Raw genomic sequence first — 17,036 nt, 5'->3', positions numbered from 1 at the left:
TCATCATTTGCTGTCTGAATGGGGGGCTGTGGAGGGCTCTAGGTTTCATAAATTAATCTGCACCTGAAATGAAAAGTACAGTGCCTCTGATTTTGAAACTGTCATTCCATGGAGCCACAGAGTGAAGACACCATGACAGCTTGACGATGAGAATGAAAATGGCACATCTGTACACACAAGTCTTGATTACAGGCCATGTTACAGCAAGTGACCAGCCAATGTGTGCTTGGGACTCGGAACTAAGCCACTAACCATTTGTTTTGTTTTTTTGTTTTTTTTTTAGCTGAGCCATCCTGCTACCTGTTGGCAGCTCAGCGGCTGCTCAGCTCGGGCTGGACTCGAACCGCTGTTGCTCAGAGCTCAAACTCTTGAGCGAGCTCTTAACCAACTGAGCCACTCGGAACCATTTGTATTTTTAAATAGTTGTTCATTGAAATTTAAAATCAAAGAAGAGCCATTTTAGTGGTAATTTAGATTCATATGCAACTTGTATGTACACCCAAAGAAGTTGGTTTGATTTCAGGTGCAAAGATGAGAAATAAGTTTCCAATTAGGAGAATACATTATCTCAAAAAAGACCCAAAAAGCTGAGATGCTTAAAAGAATTGAACAAAAGTCTCTTGGCTTTTTAGGATGTGTTTCTTGAATGCAAAACAAAAACTTTATCTAAATGAACTGTTTATCCTAAATATTCTTTTTCCAAACACTGTTTTGTTAGAGAGCTTATGAAAGTACACGTATCTGTGCCTGACAGTTTTTACTGTTTTGCTTTTAGGCATATGTACCCCACACTGGTTATACTTTCCCTAAACACAGAGATTTGTGACAGCAAAGGGCCAGCTGAGTGATAACCACCGGCTGTGTGCTCTCTATTGGACCAATAAATGACCCTCCCAGAGGGTTTTACCATCCTGTCTTAAGGGAACACTTGTAAGTCTCAGGATTACTCTAGGTGTGGCTTGTGACTAATCCTTATTCCCGCCTTATCTCCATTAAATGTTATAGTTTCTGTTTTGAAAGATGAAAAAGTTCTGAAGATCTGTTGTACAACAATGTGAACATACTTAACACTACTGAACTGGACACTGAAAATTTACCATCTTAACCATTTTTATATTGTGGGTGGTTTTGTGTTGTTGTTTTTGTGCCAGAATTAAAAAAAAAAATTTTTTTAATACATTGGGGTGACGTTGGTTAGTAAAATTATATAGGTTTCAAGTGGACACTTCTATAATACATTATCTATATATTGCATTGTGTGTTCACCACCCAAAGTCAGTTCTGCTTCCATCACCATATATTTGATCTAAAATGATTTTTTAAATTAAGGAAATGAATATAACAATTGTACAAATTAGGAAAACCTTTGCTTGCTATGAAAAAGGCCAATGGCAGGGTTCGCAGCCTCAGGGCTACTGACATTTGGGCTCCGATGATTCTTTGTTGGGGGTGGGGTGGGGGGTGGAACCTGTCCTGTTCATTGGAGGCTGTTTAGCAGCATCCCTGGCCTCCACCCACTAGATGCCAGTAGCACCCCACCCCCCATCACGACAACGAAAAACCAAAACAGAAAAACCAGACAATGATAAATGTCCCCTGGGTTTCAGGGGCAAAGTTGCCCCTGGCTCAGAACCGTTGGACTACTAAAAGACTGGGGAGGAAAGAAAACAGGTTTTTTTAAAACATAACTAAATTGTCTCTAGGTCTTCACTGTTCCTTATGGTCGTCGATAGTGGTATGGGGCTATTTAAAGTCAAATTGAAGCCTCAGTTCCTGGTTCGTTACCCACATTTCAAGTGCTTGATGGCTGCATGTGGGCTACCATGTTGGACAACACAGATATAGACCAGACCATTGTCACCGAAAGGTCCCTTAGCCGCCAGTGATCTATGTGCTCAGTTTATTCACTGTATTCTTTCTCTGCTCATGTATTTGGTGCGTGTCCTGATCTAAGTCCTTTTCAGGCTGTAAATGTGTGTGATGTTGATAATGAATGACCGAGCAGATCCGCCATCAGCCTCACCAGCTTGATAACTGTTAACCAAGCTGCCCCCCATTACTTGCTCAGAGCTGCCCTAGTCAAGAAAACAACAAAAGCAAAATACTTTGTGCATTAAGCTTAGCCCTCTGTCAATGATCATAGCAAACACCTCAATCTTAGAGCGCCTTTATTGTCTCTCTGAAAATGGGACCGCTCCCCATCAGCTGAGAACAAGCCTGATGAGCAGTGCCTGCCAATTCTGGACATGTTGGCTTCTTCCCTACCCAGCTGGGTTAGGCAGGTGGAAGCCAAGGTCTGTTGGGCCCCAGGGTGGAAGATAGACGGAACGTGAACATAGCTGGATGTTGCTGATGACTTTCGGTAAGCACGTTGAGAGGGTTCCTGGATTATCTACTATCTGTCTACTCTCCTCTTAGTGAGATGAATGAAAACTTGCTGTTCATGCTCAACACACTGTTTAGGCCTCAGAATCAGGAAATGAAGACTTTTTCCTTCTCTTTTCCAAGATAGTCAAGTCACCAAAGAAGACACGGTAGCACTAGGCAGAGCTTTCGGTGAGATCTGATGCACGAGACCCTTTTGTGGTTTGGGTACAAGGGGTCCCTGTGAATGGACTGTTTTTCTGTCCAAAATCTCTCTCTTCCGGGGGTTGGGGATTGTGTAAAGTCATGCTTTTATGTTCTCTCTCCTTTCTGGTTGGTGTTTTAAAAACTCAGATGTTAAATCACCAATACTTTATCCATCAGATTTTTTTATGGGTTAGAGAAAATAGAACAGCAAGAAAGGATTTGACTCCTAGTGGGAGATGGAACTGGATGGGTGGGTGTACACCTTTGGCTGAGAAAATGGTGAGGACACACTGGGGTTTAAAAGATGGTTTTTAAGTACACCACATCACAATATTAACAAAAACCAAGAAGTGTCTAGAAATTAGCCAGCCTTGAGGACATTATGCTACGTGAATTAAACCAGTCACAGAAGGACAAGTACTGCATGATTCTACTACCATCCCATGTGGGAGTCGAACTGACAACCGTGTTGTTAGGAGCACGTGCTCTCACCAGATGAGCCATCCTGCCACCTGTTGGCAGCTCAATGGCAGCTCAGATTGGGCACAGTTCACTGGCCCATGTGGGAATTGAAACGGTGATGCTGTTGCTCAGAGCTCACGCTCTTAACCAACTGAGCCACTTGGCTGGCCCCTAATTTCATTTCTGAGTTGTCACAAATGTGCCTGGTTATGTAAGATGCTGATGTTAGGGGAAATAGGGTGAAGGGTATATAAGAACTCTGTACTGTATTTGCAACTTTTTTGTAAGTCTAAAATTATTCCAAATAAAAACTGTGTGTGTACACACACATGCACACACACACATGCACACACATGAAGTCAGCTACACCTTTTTTTCAGTATTTTTAAAGAATCATTTAAATGTTATAGTCATTATTAAAATGTTTTTAATATTAATAGACACGCTGTTTGGCTAATGTGTATCTGAATGTGGCAGAGTACAAATGGCTGGTGGGTGAATGTCTTGCAGGGTTATTCCTACTTCCTTATTTAATAACTGAATTCGCAAGGGCTTCTTTAGCCCGAGTGACCCAGGCTTTGTTGCCAGGCCTATCCCAATGACCCCTTGAAGACCCCTGTCCCAATTCGTCTATCAGAGAAAAATGAATCTATTTCAGGAACCATCAGTCCTCATTATCTCTAATTGGGTCTGGCGGCTGGAGACAGGCCTCATTATTTTTAATTGGGGCCCATCATTCTAGAACAAAATGCCACCCAGTTCCATGCAGATCATGCCTGGATATTTGCTTGCAAGTTCAAAGTGAAATTGCATTGTAGGATTTCCAGGAAATCACACTAGATTCTACCCTTTTGTTTCACCTAGATTTACTGTTGTAGTCTTGGGTTGTTACACCACAAATAATCATTGGGTTGGGACTGTTCATGTTTATGTCAGAGGGTTGTTTTTTTTTTTTTTTGCATATAAGTAGTAGTAGTATAAGTTTTTCTTTCAAATTTAATGAATAACACTGGACATAATTTGACAGATTGGTCACTTAAGTATCCTTTAAATGCGGTTTTGGTCATGGCTTTATGCCATGGATAAAATGTCCTTATTTAAAGGGACTCATGTTTGCTAATTCTAATTTACTCTAAAATATATAATCCCTCACATATCATATGTTTTTGTGTTTCTTTATTATCATCCTGACATTTCCAAATCCTTGGTTAGTTATTTTCCTGCTTTTCTGAAGCAGGAAATCCATTTTAGGAAATCCATGAGGGTGTCTCTGTTACGGATTTTTAGTTTTCGGTTGCCCCAGATTTCATATTTCACCAATTCGAGATGGAAAATAATTCCTTTTTTAACAAGCTTGAATGCCTTCCAAGGCTTTCTGAGAACTTGTTTCCACTAGAGGTAGGAGTTCTGAGATCCAGCATGGGTCATGTCTGTAGGGACAGCATGCCCACGTGGAGTGGGGTCCCCCAGATATCTTGCCAAATATTTAGACCCACAGCCTGGGCCCTCCTTAGAGCCAAGAGCTTGTGTGCAAAGCAGGCCACCTTGGAAGGAGAATTCTAGAAGTGTCTATTACTTGCTTTGCTTCTGGAGTGATACTTTTTAGACCTTTCAGAAAAGAAAAGCCATAGGACAGGTCTTCCATGGAATGTGAAAGGATCCATCCATATCGCAGGGGTCAGTTCCTTCAGTTCCCATGCAATGATTTCTCCCTCCTGCACTCAGTTCTTTTTTTTAATTTTTTTATTAAATTTATTGGGTTAATAAGATTATATGTTTCAAATATACAATTTATAATACATGATCTGTGTATTGCATTGTGTGCTTATCCCCCAAAGTCAAGTCTCCTTGCATCACCATATATTTGACCCCCTTTACCCTCTTCATCTCCCCCTCCCCCACTTTCCTTCTGGTAACTACCATTCTGTTTTCTGTCTTGAGTGTTTGCTTGTTTGTTTTGTTTGTTTGTTGCTTTCAGTTTTATATCCCACATATAAGTGAAATCATATGGTTCTTGTCTTCTTTCATATGACTTATTTCACTTAACATGATAATCTCAAAATTTATCCATGTTGTTGCAAATGACTCCATTTCATCTTTTCTTATGGCTGAGTAGTATTTCATTGTACATAAAATATGTACCACATCTTTATCCAGTCATCTATCAAAGGGCACTTTTGTTGTTTCCACGTTGTGGCCATTGTGATAATGCTGCAATGAACATAAGGGTGCAGATATCTTGACGAATAAATATTTTCAGAGTTTTTGGGTTGCCCTCAGCTTTACAACGTGACACCTGTGTTAAAGCTGGAGATGAGGTGCTTTTGGTTCATTTGCTCTTAATGCTTTTCTATTTAGTCTTATTTTGTAGCAAATACACAGCTTAACCTGATCGGGATTTTGCCACCTGTTCATGTTTGAGATTCCTTAGATCTCTTTGTTTCTAGTTGATATGTCAGAATTGGTGCTATGTCTTTCGGTGACAAACATACCATCTAAAGTACAGGGATTTGTCACAGATCTTCCCAAGTTATTCCTGAGCAGCTGTAGACTTATCTCTCACCTTTTAATAAAGGAGAGCGATATGTCTGTGGCACCCTTTTTTTCCATGGATACTCAATAAATATTTATTGATGACGAGGAAAGTCGTGTCAGATTGGCAGTCCTTAGCTTCCAGAGCACAGGCTCTGGTCTTCCTCCATGTATGTAGAACATATTTACGGTTCCAAAAATAAGCTCGATGCGCCCCACTTGAAGGAGGAAATTTGCCCCCCTTTGACCTTATGAACTCTCCTACCAACTTGACCTGTGGAAAGGGAGGGAGAGAGAGGGATTAATGGGGGGCAAATAGTGTTTTTACCATAATGTATATGTTTGTAGAAGGCTTTCAAAATCTTGTATATTTTCCTGTAAAAGTGGTTTGTTCACACCACCTCACTGTTTCATGTGTAAATTTTCCGGGAGAAAAAAAGTGCTTTCCCATTAATAAAATTAACACTTCTAGCTGGAGCCATTGTTGTCACTTGAAAGTCTAGAGAGCTTAGAGCAACAGAGGCATGGATGAGCAAAATCCCAACCTAGACACCACGGAGGAAGAGACTTCTAATCGAATTTAACAGTGTACAAATTGAAAGCAAATTTTGAAAAACCTGAAATGATGTGAAAGGGCAAGAAACAGACAACTTTTGAAACACGTGTCAGAGGGCCAATTTCTTAAAGTTATAAAGAGTTCTTGCAAATCGATTAGAAAAAGATCCACGGTCCCAGGAAGGGGGTTGGAGGACGAGAGACAAGGATTAAAGAGAAAGAAATTGAACTGGCTTTTAAGCATCAGAAAGAAGCTCACCTTTTCTTATAATTAAGGAAACTTGCTCTTTATCCTGCATTAAGACCTGGTACAGAGTGATCACCAGCAAGCCATGTTGTGATGGGAACAGCAAGCATCCTTGGGTTCTGCTGGGAATGTAAATGTATGTATCTTTGTTGAAGGGCAGTGTAGCAGTGTGGAGCAAAATATGAAATGCACGTAAGCCTTGATTTAGCAATTTCAAGGAATCCAGTATCCTACTTACAGGAATTCAGTATCCTACAGTTTTCCATATGTGTGCCTCAAAGTCAGGTGGCGGGCATTATTTATAGTAGCAAACCCTTCAAACAATCTAAACACTAACCTCTGGGGTCTGGTCAGTCTTTTATGGATAATCCATACATGGAAACCTACTCAGCCATGAAAAAGAACATTAGACAATATAATTGTGTACCTAGAGTATCTGACACCTGCAGAGGTCACTTTCTTTTCTTTTTTTTTTTACGTTGATTTAAAAAAAATTTTTTATTTTATTTTATTGGGAACAGTGTTTTTTTCCAGGACCCATCAGCTCCAAGTCAAGTAGTTGTTTCCATCTAGTCATGGAGGGCGCAGCTCAGTGGCCCATGTGGGAATCGAACCAGCAACCTTGGTGTAATGAGCACTGTGCCCTAACCACCTGAGCTAAGCAGCCGCACCCAGAGGTCACTTTTAACACCTTTCTCTTTGACACTACAAAACTATTTTCAGTAATAATCATGAAATGAAACCAATAGCAATAATGGTCAGAAAATAAGTGGAGTTAAATTTGTCTCATTGAACTTTGTATATATAAAGTCATGCCAGTAAAAAGAAATTCAAAATTAAAATAAATCAGTATAACATAGAAGAAGTAATGGATTAGTACTTATTAATTACATGAACACTTTTTGACAAAAGAGGGGAAAAGTTATGCTTACCTATTTGTCATAGTAATGAATAATAAAGTGTCTGTTTTTAAACCTTAACTTCTGTAAATTTGTTCATGACTTCATCATATTGATCTTTTTTGCATATGTGTGTTCGAAAGATGTGAAACAATAGACACACAAATAGTTAGAAAAGTCTTAAACATAAGGGTAAGTTGGGTTAGAGATTCATAAAAATTCTTTTTCACAGTACATTCCAGAGATGGCAAAATTGCCCATGTCTTGGTTTCTTCAGATCGATTCTTGATAGCTTTCAAATGTCTCCATAATCAAAAATTTCTGCTGTAACAATTTTATTAGACAATTCATTATATTCAGTAAAGATTTCTAAAGTTTTTTTTCTTTGCAAAAATTAGTGAAAATCACTGAATGACAGCAACTGTGGGAATAATAAATGAAGGTCACTCTACTGAAAACAATCAAAGGCTGGTTATTGCTTGTTATAACAGGACAGTCAGCCAGCATCACTTGTGTTTGGCAGAGACGCAAAGGCAGGCAGACGAGTGGGAAAGCTTTATAGTGGAAAAAAGGGAAGGCTTTGGGGGTACCCTGACTGGAGGCTGTGGGCATGGGTGAAGCTGGAGATGAGTCACCAAGAAGGGAGGCCTCCTATGAGATTGGTTAGAGGTGTGGATTTGAACAAAAACTAGGGAAGCTGGCAGTTATGAATCAAGTCCTGGCTTTTTTTTTTTTTAATTGGGGAACAGTGTGTTTTTCCAGAACCCATCAGCTCCAAGTCAAGTAATTGTTTCAATCTAGTTGTGGAGGGTGTGGGGATTGAACTGGCAACCTTTGTGTTATGAGCAACTGGCAACCTTGGTGATATGAGCACTGCGCTCTAACCAACTAAGCCAACCGGCTTCCCTGACTCCAAGTCGAGTAGTTGTTTCATTCTTGTTGTGGAGGGCACATCACAGTGGCCCATGTGGGGATCGAATCTGCAACCTTGGTATTATGAGCATTGCGCTCTAACCAACTGAGCTAACCGGCCACCCCAAGTCCTGGCCATTTTTTTTAAAGATTTTATTGGGGAATTGGGGGAGAAAACAGCGTTGGGGAATTGGGGAAGGGGAACAGACAAGTTGCTGTCCTTTGGTTCTTCCGTCTAGTTGTGGAGGACATCGCTTTACTGGCCCATGTTGGTATTGTGATCATTGCGCTCTGCCTGGCTGAGACAGATCGGTCGCCGGCCATTGGATGGCCACTGACGGTGGCTCATGACAGCTCACACCGGCTGCAGGCCACTCACGGTAGCTTATGGCAGCCCACTGCAGCCCCGCTGCAGCCTACACTGTTGCTGGCGACTCACAGCAGCCCAACTCCAGGTCGAGCTGTTGTTTATCATCTTAGCTGTAGAGGGCGCAGCCTCACTGGCCCATGTGGGATCTGAACCGGCGGCCCTGCTGCTCAGAACTCGTGCTCCCAAGCCGATTCTTAACCAACAAGCCACTTGGCCAGCCCCAGTCCTGGCCTTTTTGAACTGACATTGCAGGGGTTATTGTTTGGCATTCCTGGATGGAACTAGAGAGCGAGAGCAGGCTGGCTTTCCAGGGTGGTTTGTTTCATGTAGTGGGTTGGTTTTCTGGGCCGGTTGCTGCAGGTTGTAGGTCAGAGTTCTGTTTTTTATATATGGGCTGGCCATTGTCCATTTGTATGGCCACTCTCTCATGATACTGACGGTGTTTCATGCTTGGCTTTAGAACAAGCCTTTAGTTGTGGGTGAAAATGATCAAGGTATTTTAATACTGCTATTTTGATTTTTTTTTCCAGTAAAACCAGTATCTTTCATTGTTTCTCCTGCCCCTCTTCATTGAGATTTGTTTGTTTTTCTATGTATATATTAATCTTCCATTTTGTTTTGCATAGTTTGTTGCTTTCTGCACAACTAAGCCAGAATTAATGGCTTTCACACCTTTTCTGTAGAGGATCTTCAGGGTACAGTTTGTTGTTGTTGTTGTTCGTTTGTTTTTTAATTTTATTGTGGAACAGCCATGGTCATTGGTTACACATTGCCTTCATGCTACAATGGCATAGTTGACTCTTTTAAGGAGGGTGCAGCTCACAGACCCATGCGGGGATCGAACTGGCAACCTTGGTGTTATCAGCAACACGCTCTAAACAACTGAGCTAACTGGTTACCCCAAGGGTACAGTCTTAAAGACTGATGTTCAAGGCTGATTCTGGCTCTTTATAAAAATTTTGACGATTGATTAACCTCAGTTAAAACATCTCCTAAGAAAAAGATAACTCTGAAAAGAAATTGCATATAGCTATTATTATTTCTAATCTACTGTTTAAACTCAGGAATATATAAAACTACAGGGACTGGGGACATGGAAAGTGCTCAAAGTGAGCTCAAACAATTGCAAATCGATATGATCTTGCTCTCAAAGGGAACACATGTACTGCGTCTGTGTGGGTTGGAGGAGGCCTATATAAGCAGGAATTTTCTAAATTAACTTCTATATAGAATTCAATGCTTCTTAAAGGATGAGCAACAAAATGCTAATTTGAAGCTTGTGTATACATTATCAAAACTCAACAGACATAGTTGAGCTACAATCATTGAAAACTTAGACCAACAAAAGATTCTTTAGGGAGCGGGGGATTTTTCTGACATAGTCTAGAATTGCTAGTGCCTGCTGATAATCCAAAGCACAATGACTTTTAGTTGTTTTTAAGATTGCTTGGGGCCGGCCTAGTGGCGCATTGGTTAAGAGTTGGCTTGGGAGCCAGAGGGCCTTGGTTTGGATCCCACATATGTGGGCCAGCGACACTGCCCTCTACATGCTGAACAACAGCTCAACTTGGAGCTGGGCTGCCATGAGTTGCCGCCGGAGGTGTGGGCTGCAACCCCTGCTGCAATGGGTTGCCATGGGCTACCATGTGTAGCCAGAAGCCAGCGTGAGCGGCCAGCAGCCGCAGTGAACAGCCATCCAGAAGCCAGCAACTGATCTGCCTCGCCCATGAAGAGCGCAATGATGGTGCCAACTTGGGCCAGTGAAGCAACATCCTCCACAACTAGACGGAGGAACAAAACAACAGCAACTTGTCTGTTGCCCTTCCCCCAATTCCCCAATAAAAATCTTAAAAAAAAGACTATAGTTCCATGTACAAAAGCATAAAAAAAAATAGGAATAAATTTGACAAAAGAAATGTAAGACTTGTACACTGAAAACCATCAAATATCATTGAAAGAAACTGAAGACCTAAATAAATGGAAAGACATCCTGTGTTCATAAATTGAAAGATTCAATGTTGTGAAGGTGGCAATAATCCCCAAATTGCTCTATAGATTCAATACAATCCCTATCAAAATCCCATCTGGCTTTTTGCAGAAATTTACAGGCTGATCCTAAAATTCATATGGAAATGCAAGAATCTCAGAATAACCAAAACAATCTTATAAAAGAAGAATGAAATCGGACAACTCGCATTTCCTGATTTCAAAACGTACTACAAAGCTACAGTAATCAAGTCTGTGTGGAACTGGTGTAAAGACAGACATGTCGATCGATGGAATAGAATTAGAAGTCCAGAAATAAACACATATGTTTATGGTTGATTGATTTTTGACAAGAATGCCAAGACAATTCAATGTGGGGGAAAGAATAACATTTCAACAAGTGGTGCTGTCACAACTGGATAGCCACATGCAAAAAATGAATTTAGACCATTTCCTCATGTTATATACAAAGATTAACTCAAAATGGATCAACCATAAAACTCTTAGAAGAAAATATAGGTGTAGCTCTTGGACTTTAGATTAGGCAATAGTTTCTTAGGTTAAATACCTAAAACATAAGCAACATAAGAAAAAATAGATAAATTGGGCTTTATCGAAGACTTTTGTGCTTCAGTGAACACCATGAAAATGAAAACACCTACAGAGTAGGAGAAAATATCTGCAAATTATATATCTGTTAAGAGTCTAATATCTAGACTATGTAAAGAACTTTTAAAATTCTACAATGAAACGACAAATAATCCAATTTAAAAATGGGCAAAGGATCTGAATAGACAATTCTCCAAAGAATATACACAAATGGCCAATAAGCACATAAGAAGATGCTCAACATCATGAGTCACTAGGGAAACTCAGATCAAAACCACAACGAGGAACCACTTCACACCCACTAGGATTCCTATATTCAATAAGAAGAACATTGAAACAGGTGCTGGTAAAGATGTGGAGAAACCAAAAACCTCACACATTGCTGTGGAAGTGAAAAATGGTGCAGCCACTTTGGAAACCAGTTTGGCAGTTCTTCCAAAAGTTAAATATAGACTTACCACTTAATGCAACAATTTCAATCCTAAGTATATACCCAAGAGAAATGAAAACATGTACACAAGACCTAGTACACAAATGTTCATAGCAGCATGCTTCACAACAGCCAAACAGTGGAAACAACCCCAAATGTCCACTGGCAGTGGTTTCTTTTTAGCCTATGTACTTGTTAAGATTTTAAGAACCATCTAGCAAAAGCCTGGTGGGCCCTGAAATGACAAGATCCCCAAACTGTATCATTGAGTGAAGAAAACCAAATTGCAGGACTTTATATACTACATAAAACACTCATATAAATGTACACTGTGTATTTGTTATGGGTGCATATGTGGGTACACGTGTAGAAAAAGGTCTAGGAAACTAAGCAAGAGAATAATGGTGTACCCTTAGGGGAAGGGGCTGGCAGGGGGGCGGGCTTAAAGAGGACTTACCCATAATTACATAAAGAGCTAGCATGTAGCGGGTGCCACTGGTGCCAGGCACCCTTCCCAGCACTTTATGTGTATTAAATCCTTATAACAGCCTGGGGAGGTGGTGCCAAATTCTTCCCAGTTTTACAGCCCAGGAAACTGAGGCTCAAGAGGTCAGCCACTCGTCCACAGCCTTACATCCAATAGGGTGCGAATCGGGGGCACAAACCCAGCAAATGAGCTCTTAACCATGACCTTATCGAGGAAGCAGGCACAGGTTTGGGGGTTATACAGTGAGGCGTGGGTGGGTAAAGGGGAGGTCTTTTAAAAAAGAGAAATACAACTTGACAAATAACAAAATTCGTCCCAGGCCTGGAAGGGGCCAACGTGGAGCCGCCTGCAATTACAACTGCCTCCAATAGACTTAACGTTGTCATTTCTTAATGAGAAGACACAAACACGTGTTATTTTTGCATCTGAATAATAACTAACGGTAGCAATCATAAAATGAAAAGAAAGGAAACCTGAGAAAGGTCAGAGGCTCTAGCCTAGGAGCCTTGAAGTTGCCGATGGACTTGCTTTCCTGCAGTTTGAAGGTGTCAAGTTTTCCAAACGGAGTCAAGAGATGATTCCAAGAGCATTTCCGCTGAGCTCGATCCAGGCTGAGTGGTCAGGAGAATTTTTATTTTGTGTGTGGAGCTCACGGAAGGGCCTGACTTGAATAGACGAGGTGACCGGTCAGGAATGTAAGTGACTAATCAAAGATCAGCAGTGGCTGTAACATAATCTGAAGAGAGGTCTGGTTTCCAGGTCTTCTCGCTTCCACGCAGCCCCGTGTGCCCACAGGTGAGCAACCATAGGACGCAGTCACTGCCTCCCAGAATGAATTTTTAATGCTGCTCCGCCCAGTGAGCTAGAATTGCCTCATACCTTGCTGCTGTGTCATGCATCGAAGAATCCTAAGCTAGGGAGAAGCAAGTTTTGAATAGTTGCAGTGGAATAATTATTAGGAACGCATTCTCCCTCCGTGCACGATGGGAACCAAGGTAATGTGACTTGAAGGTGCCTCACTCTGGCACTCTCTTTTCTACCTGGAGCTGTCTAAACAACCATAAGAGCTGCGCCTCCAGTAGGCATGCAGGGAGAACTGGGCTCGTGGATAAGATCCTGAATTTGTTTGGTGAAAATTTTATTTAAGACGATCTGTCCCCTTTCGTTGGTTGGGGACAGTGTGATCTTTTAAAACCAAAGTGTGGGGTGTTACCAATTTATTTCAAATTGGTCTAGCGCAGTGCTGTCAATCAAACTTTCTGTGATTATGGAAATGGTCTATAGACTCAATGTCCAATGCAGTAGCCGCAGGGCGCATGTGACTGTTGAGTGCTTGACATGTGGTTAATGAGACTGGGGAGATGAATTTTAAATTTTACTTAATTAAGTAGCCACATGTGGCTACAGTCTACTGTGTTGGGCAGCGCAGGTAGAACCTTAAATAATAGATGGTGACCTAATGGTGCAGAAAATTGTAGGTAACTTTTGCTCTTACATGTAAGACTATTTGTAAATTTTCTTTTTTTAATCCTAGATACAGTGTGTTTACTTTTAGATGTGGTAACTCCAGATTGGCCCAGGTAAAGACCGCCTTAAGAAGCTAAAACTGAGCTATTTTCATTGGCATGTTGACAATGAAAAAATTCTCTGAGTCAGTGGAAGACAGAATTTGAGTGTCACAGCTATTGCCCTTTTCCAGGAGTTAAAGGTATAAAGATTTAGAAGGATAATTATTTTCTGGCATACCCATCTCTTATATTGTCTATTAAGAAAACATTATTCATTGAAGGATTGCTTCTCTCTCTAGACAGCTAAGAAGTTACAGAAGCATTTGTATATGTAGTTAGAATAATTTAGTAGCCAGCCACAGAAACTCATGCACAGTGAGAAACTCTAGCTCAGTTTGTCATTGATCCATTCAGTCAATTATCCATTTCTATAGCACCTTGGCAACTGGTAACTCAAAATGGCACTGTCCTTGACCGAAAATGCATTTGAACACCCAGAGGTCCTGGTGTTAATTCCCATTCCTAAATTACTTCTCAGAATAGTGACTCTTGGAAGCGTGATTCACTGGGAGAAATGATTTGGTTGATTGGTACAGAGGAGTAGTCACTGCGGAACCAGTCTTGTGGGGTAAATGCAACAACAGGTCAGCTTGTCGTTAAGCAAGGTCTTGTGGCATTACCTATCGTCATGGCTATATGAAATTCATGTAGAAGTATACATGCACATTTATCTGTATGTAGATATATATATATATATATATATTAATTTTTTTTAATAAATGAAGGAAGCTATTCTTCCTTAACTTGTGAATTAATTCCCAGGTTCCTTTGGTAAAACATTATTTGAATGGAATATTACTCTAGAATAAAAAAGAATGAACTGTGGATGCCTCCAACAATTTAGATAAATCTCAAGGGCATTCTTAGTGAAAAGTGACCTCAAAAGGTTACATACTGTGTGACTCCATTTATCTATCATTCTCAAGATAATATGATTACAGAGCTAGAGAACAGATGACTAGTTGCCAGGAGTTAGAGAGAGGATGGTTGGTATGACTATAAAAGGGTAGTACATCCTTAGGGATGATGGAGCAATTCTGTATCTTGATCATCATGGTGGTTACATGAATCCATACATGCGATAAAGTTACATAGACCTGCGCACACACACATACACATGTGCGTGTAAAAACTAGCAAAATCTGAATAAAGTCTGGAGATTGTCCCAATGTCAATATAGTTACATTACATTGGGGGAAAGCTGAATGAGGGGTACATGGGACCGCTATGTACTATTTTTGCAACCTCTTGTGAGTATAAATATTTTAAAATGAAAAGTTTAAAAAGAAAACCCCTTATTTGGAAACGTTAGAGATGGAGCCATTCAGAAATAACCTGAGAGGGAGCTGGGTGTGATGAGCGAAACAAAAGGAAGAATGAAAGCCACGTGAATAATGACACTGATATTAACTGGGTACTTCATGCCATTTGTTTGTGAATTATCCACAGATTGGCATATTCATTTCATGGGTAATTAATTAAAAATCTCACATTATGCAAATCATCTGGGCAGTTGCCTCTTTCCTCCAAGTTAGTCAAAAGTCGTAGATAATGAGGGAGCAAGTCATGATTTACATCCATGTTCAATATTTATGCAGGATGGCTTTCACCATGTTTCAAATAATAAGTGCTCAAATATACTTTTGTGAATTTATAACATACCAAAGGGTCAAAATGCAATAGGTAATTTTTTAAAAACTTTGTTTTAAAATAACAGATTCACAAAGTTGCAAAAATAGTACAGAGATCCCATGGTACCCTTCCCCCAGTGACCTTCAATGGTTCCATCTTACATAGCTAAAGTACAATATTTAAACCAGGACGAATCACATTGGTATGATGTGCGTGTGTAGTTCATGCCATTTTATCACATCTGTAGGTTTATGGAACAACTACAACAATTGAGAGTAATTATTTTTACCCTGAGCATCTTAAGTGCTCATTAATTAAGCTCATTAAGCTTTTAATAGAGTCATTCTCATGTTCAATGAGGAGGCAGTTTCATGAGAATTTATGAAGTGGCTTCTAAGTCATATATCGGGTTCAAAGAAGAATTGGGTTAGGTAGTTGACTCTTGAATCTCATTTCCGATACTTTCACTTTTAATTTTGCAACTGAATTTTGGTATGGCTCATTTTTAAAGCAAAGCTCTGTCTAAACCAGGCTGGTGTGTTTTTGTTTTACTACATAAAGACTCTTGTGAGCACTTTACTCGAGTCAACCTCCACTATCTTACCTTTTCTCTCTCTTTTTAAAAAAATTTTATTGGGGAACAGCGTGTTTTTCCAGGACCCATCAGCTCCAAGTCAAGTAGTTGTCTTCAATCTAGTTGTGGAGGGCGCAGCTCAGTGGCTCATGTGGGGATCAAACCAGCAACCTTGGTGTTATGAGCCTGCACTCTAACCACCAGAGCTAACCGGCTACCCCTTACCTTCTCTTTTGACTAACAAAAATAAGCATTTTATAGTAAAATCTTAAAGAAAAGCAAAATCACACACAGTTTTACAGCAGGAACTTATGACACTATTTTAAGTGACTTCCTAATTAACCATTTTTTTATTGGCATCTGAGTAAAAGCCACTGAAAAATGAACAACTGTTGTCTTGTTCATTATTATGAAATTGATTTTTTAAAAAAGATTTTATTGGGGAATTGGGGGAGGGGAACAGCGCTGGGGAATCAGGGGAAGGGGAACAGACAAGTTGCTGTCCTTTTGTTCTTCAGTCTAGTTGTGAAGGACACCACTCCACTGGCCCATGTTGGTATTATCATTGCGCTCTTCCCGGATGAGGCAGATCGGTCGCTGGCCATCTAGACGGCCGCTCACAGAGGCTCTTGGCAGCTCATGCTGGCTGCCAGCCGCTCACACTGACTGCAGGCCATACATGGCAGCCCATGGCAGCCCACTGCAGCAGGGGCTGCAGCCTACGCCGTCGCCAGTGACTCACAGCAGCCCAGCTCCAGGTCGAACTGTTGTTCAGCATCTTAGCTGTAGAGAGCAGTGTCACTGGCCCTCATGGGATCCGAACCGGGGCCCTGCTGCTCAGAGCTGGCATCCCAAGCCAGCTCTTAATGAACATGCCACTCAGCCGGCCCTAAATTGATTTATTTTTTTTAAAGATTGTAAATTCCATAATGCCTGACACACAGTAGATGCTCAGAAGTTGGTGGACAGGTGCTGCATTTACTTGAAAAAAATAAGAAAGCCCCCATAATAATGATGATTTTTATTGTGCTCATGTTCCTATTAGAATCACTCAAGGGCTGGCCGAGTGGCGCGATGGTTAAGAACTGGCTTGGGACGCCAGAGTCCCCTGGTTCGGATCCCACATATGAGGGCCAGTGACACTGCCCTCCACAGCTAAGATGCTGAACAACAGCTCAACCTGGAGCTGGGCTGCCATGAGT

The 17,036-nt window shown here is 40.8% G+C and overlaps 1 protein-coding gene across 1 annotated transcript in view; it reads left to right on the top strand.

Annotated features, from left to right (window-relative positions):
• Nucleotides 1-12,968: 12,968 nt before the first annotated feature.
• The window catches only part of MYO1H (myosin IH), an 81,260-nt gene continuing 77,192 nt past the window's right edge, over nt 12,969-17,036 (top strand). Inside the window, exon 1 of the mRNA XM_019649063.1 lies at nt 12,969-13,055. Coding sequence (XP_019504608.1) covers nt 13,044-13,055 — 12 coding nt within the window. The 5' untranslated portion in view covers nt 12,969-13,043. The remainder of the gene's footprint in view (nt 13,056-17,036) is intronic.

Source organism: Hipposideros armiger, unplaced genomic scaffold, assembly GCF_001890085.2.
Source record: "Hipposideros armiger isolate ML-2016 unplaced genomic scaffold, ASM189008v1 scaffold_129, whole genome shotgun sequence".
Taxonomy (NCBI): domain Eukaryota; kingdom Metazoa; phylum Chordata; class Mammalia; order Chiroptera; family Hipposideridae; genus Hipposideros; species Hipposideros armiger.
The sequence above is the reverse complement of the archived record's forward strand: the minus strand, read 5'-3'. Positions and strand labels throughout refer to the sequence as shown.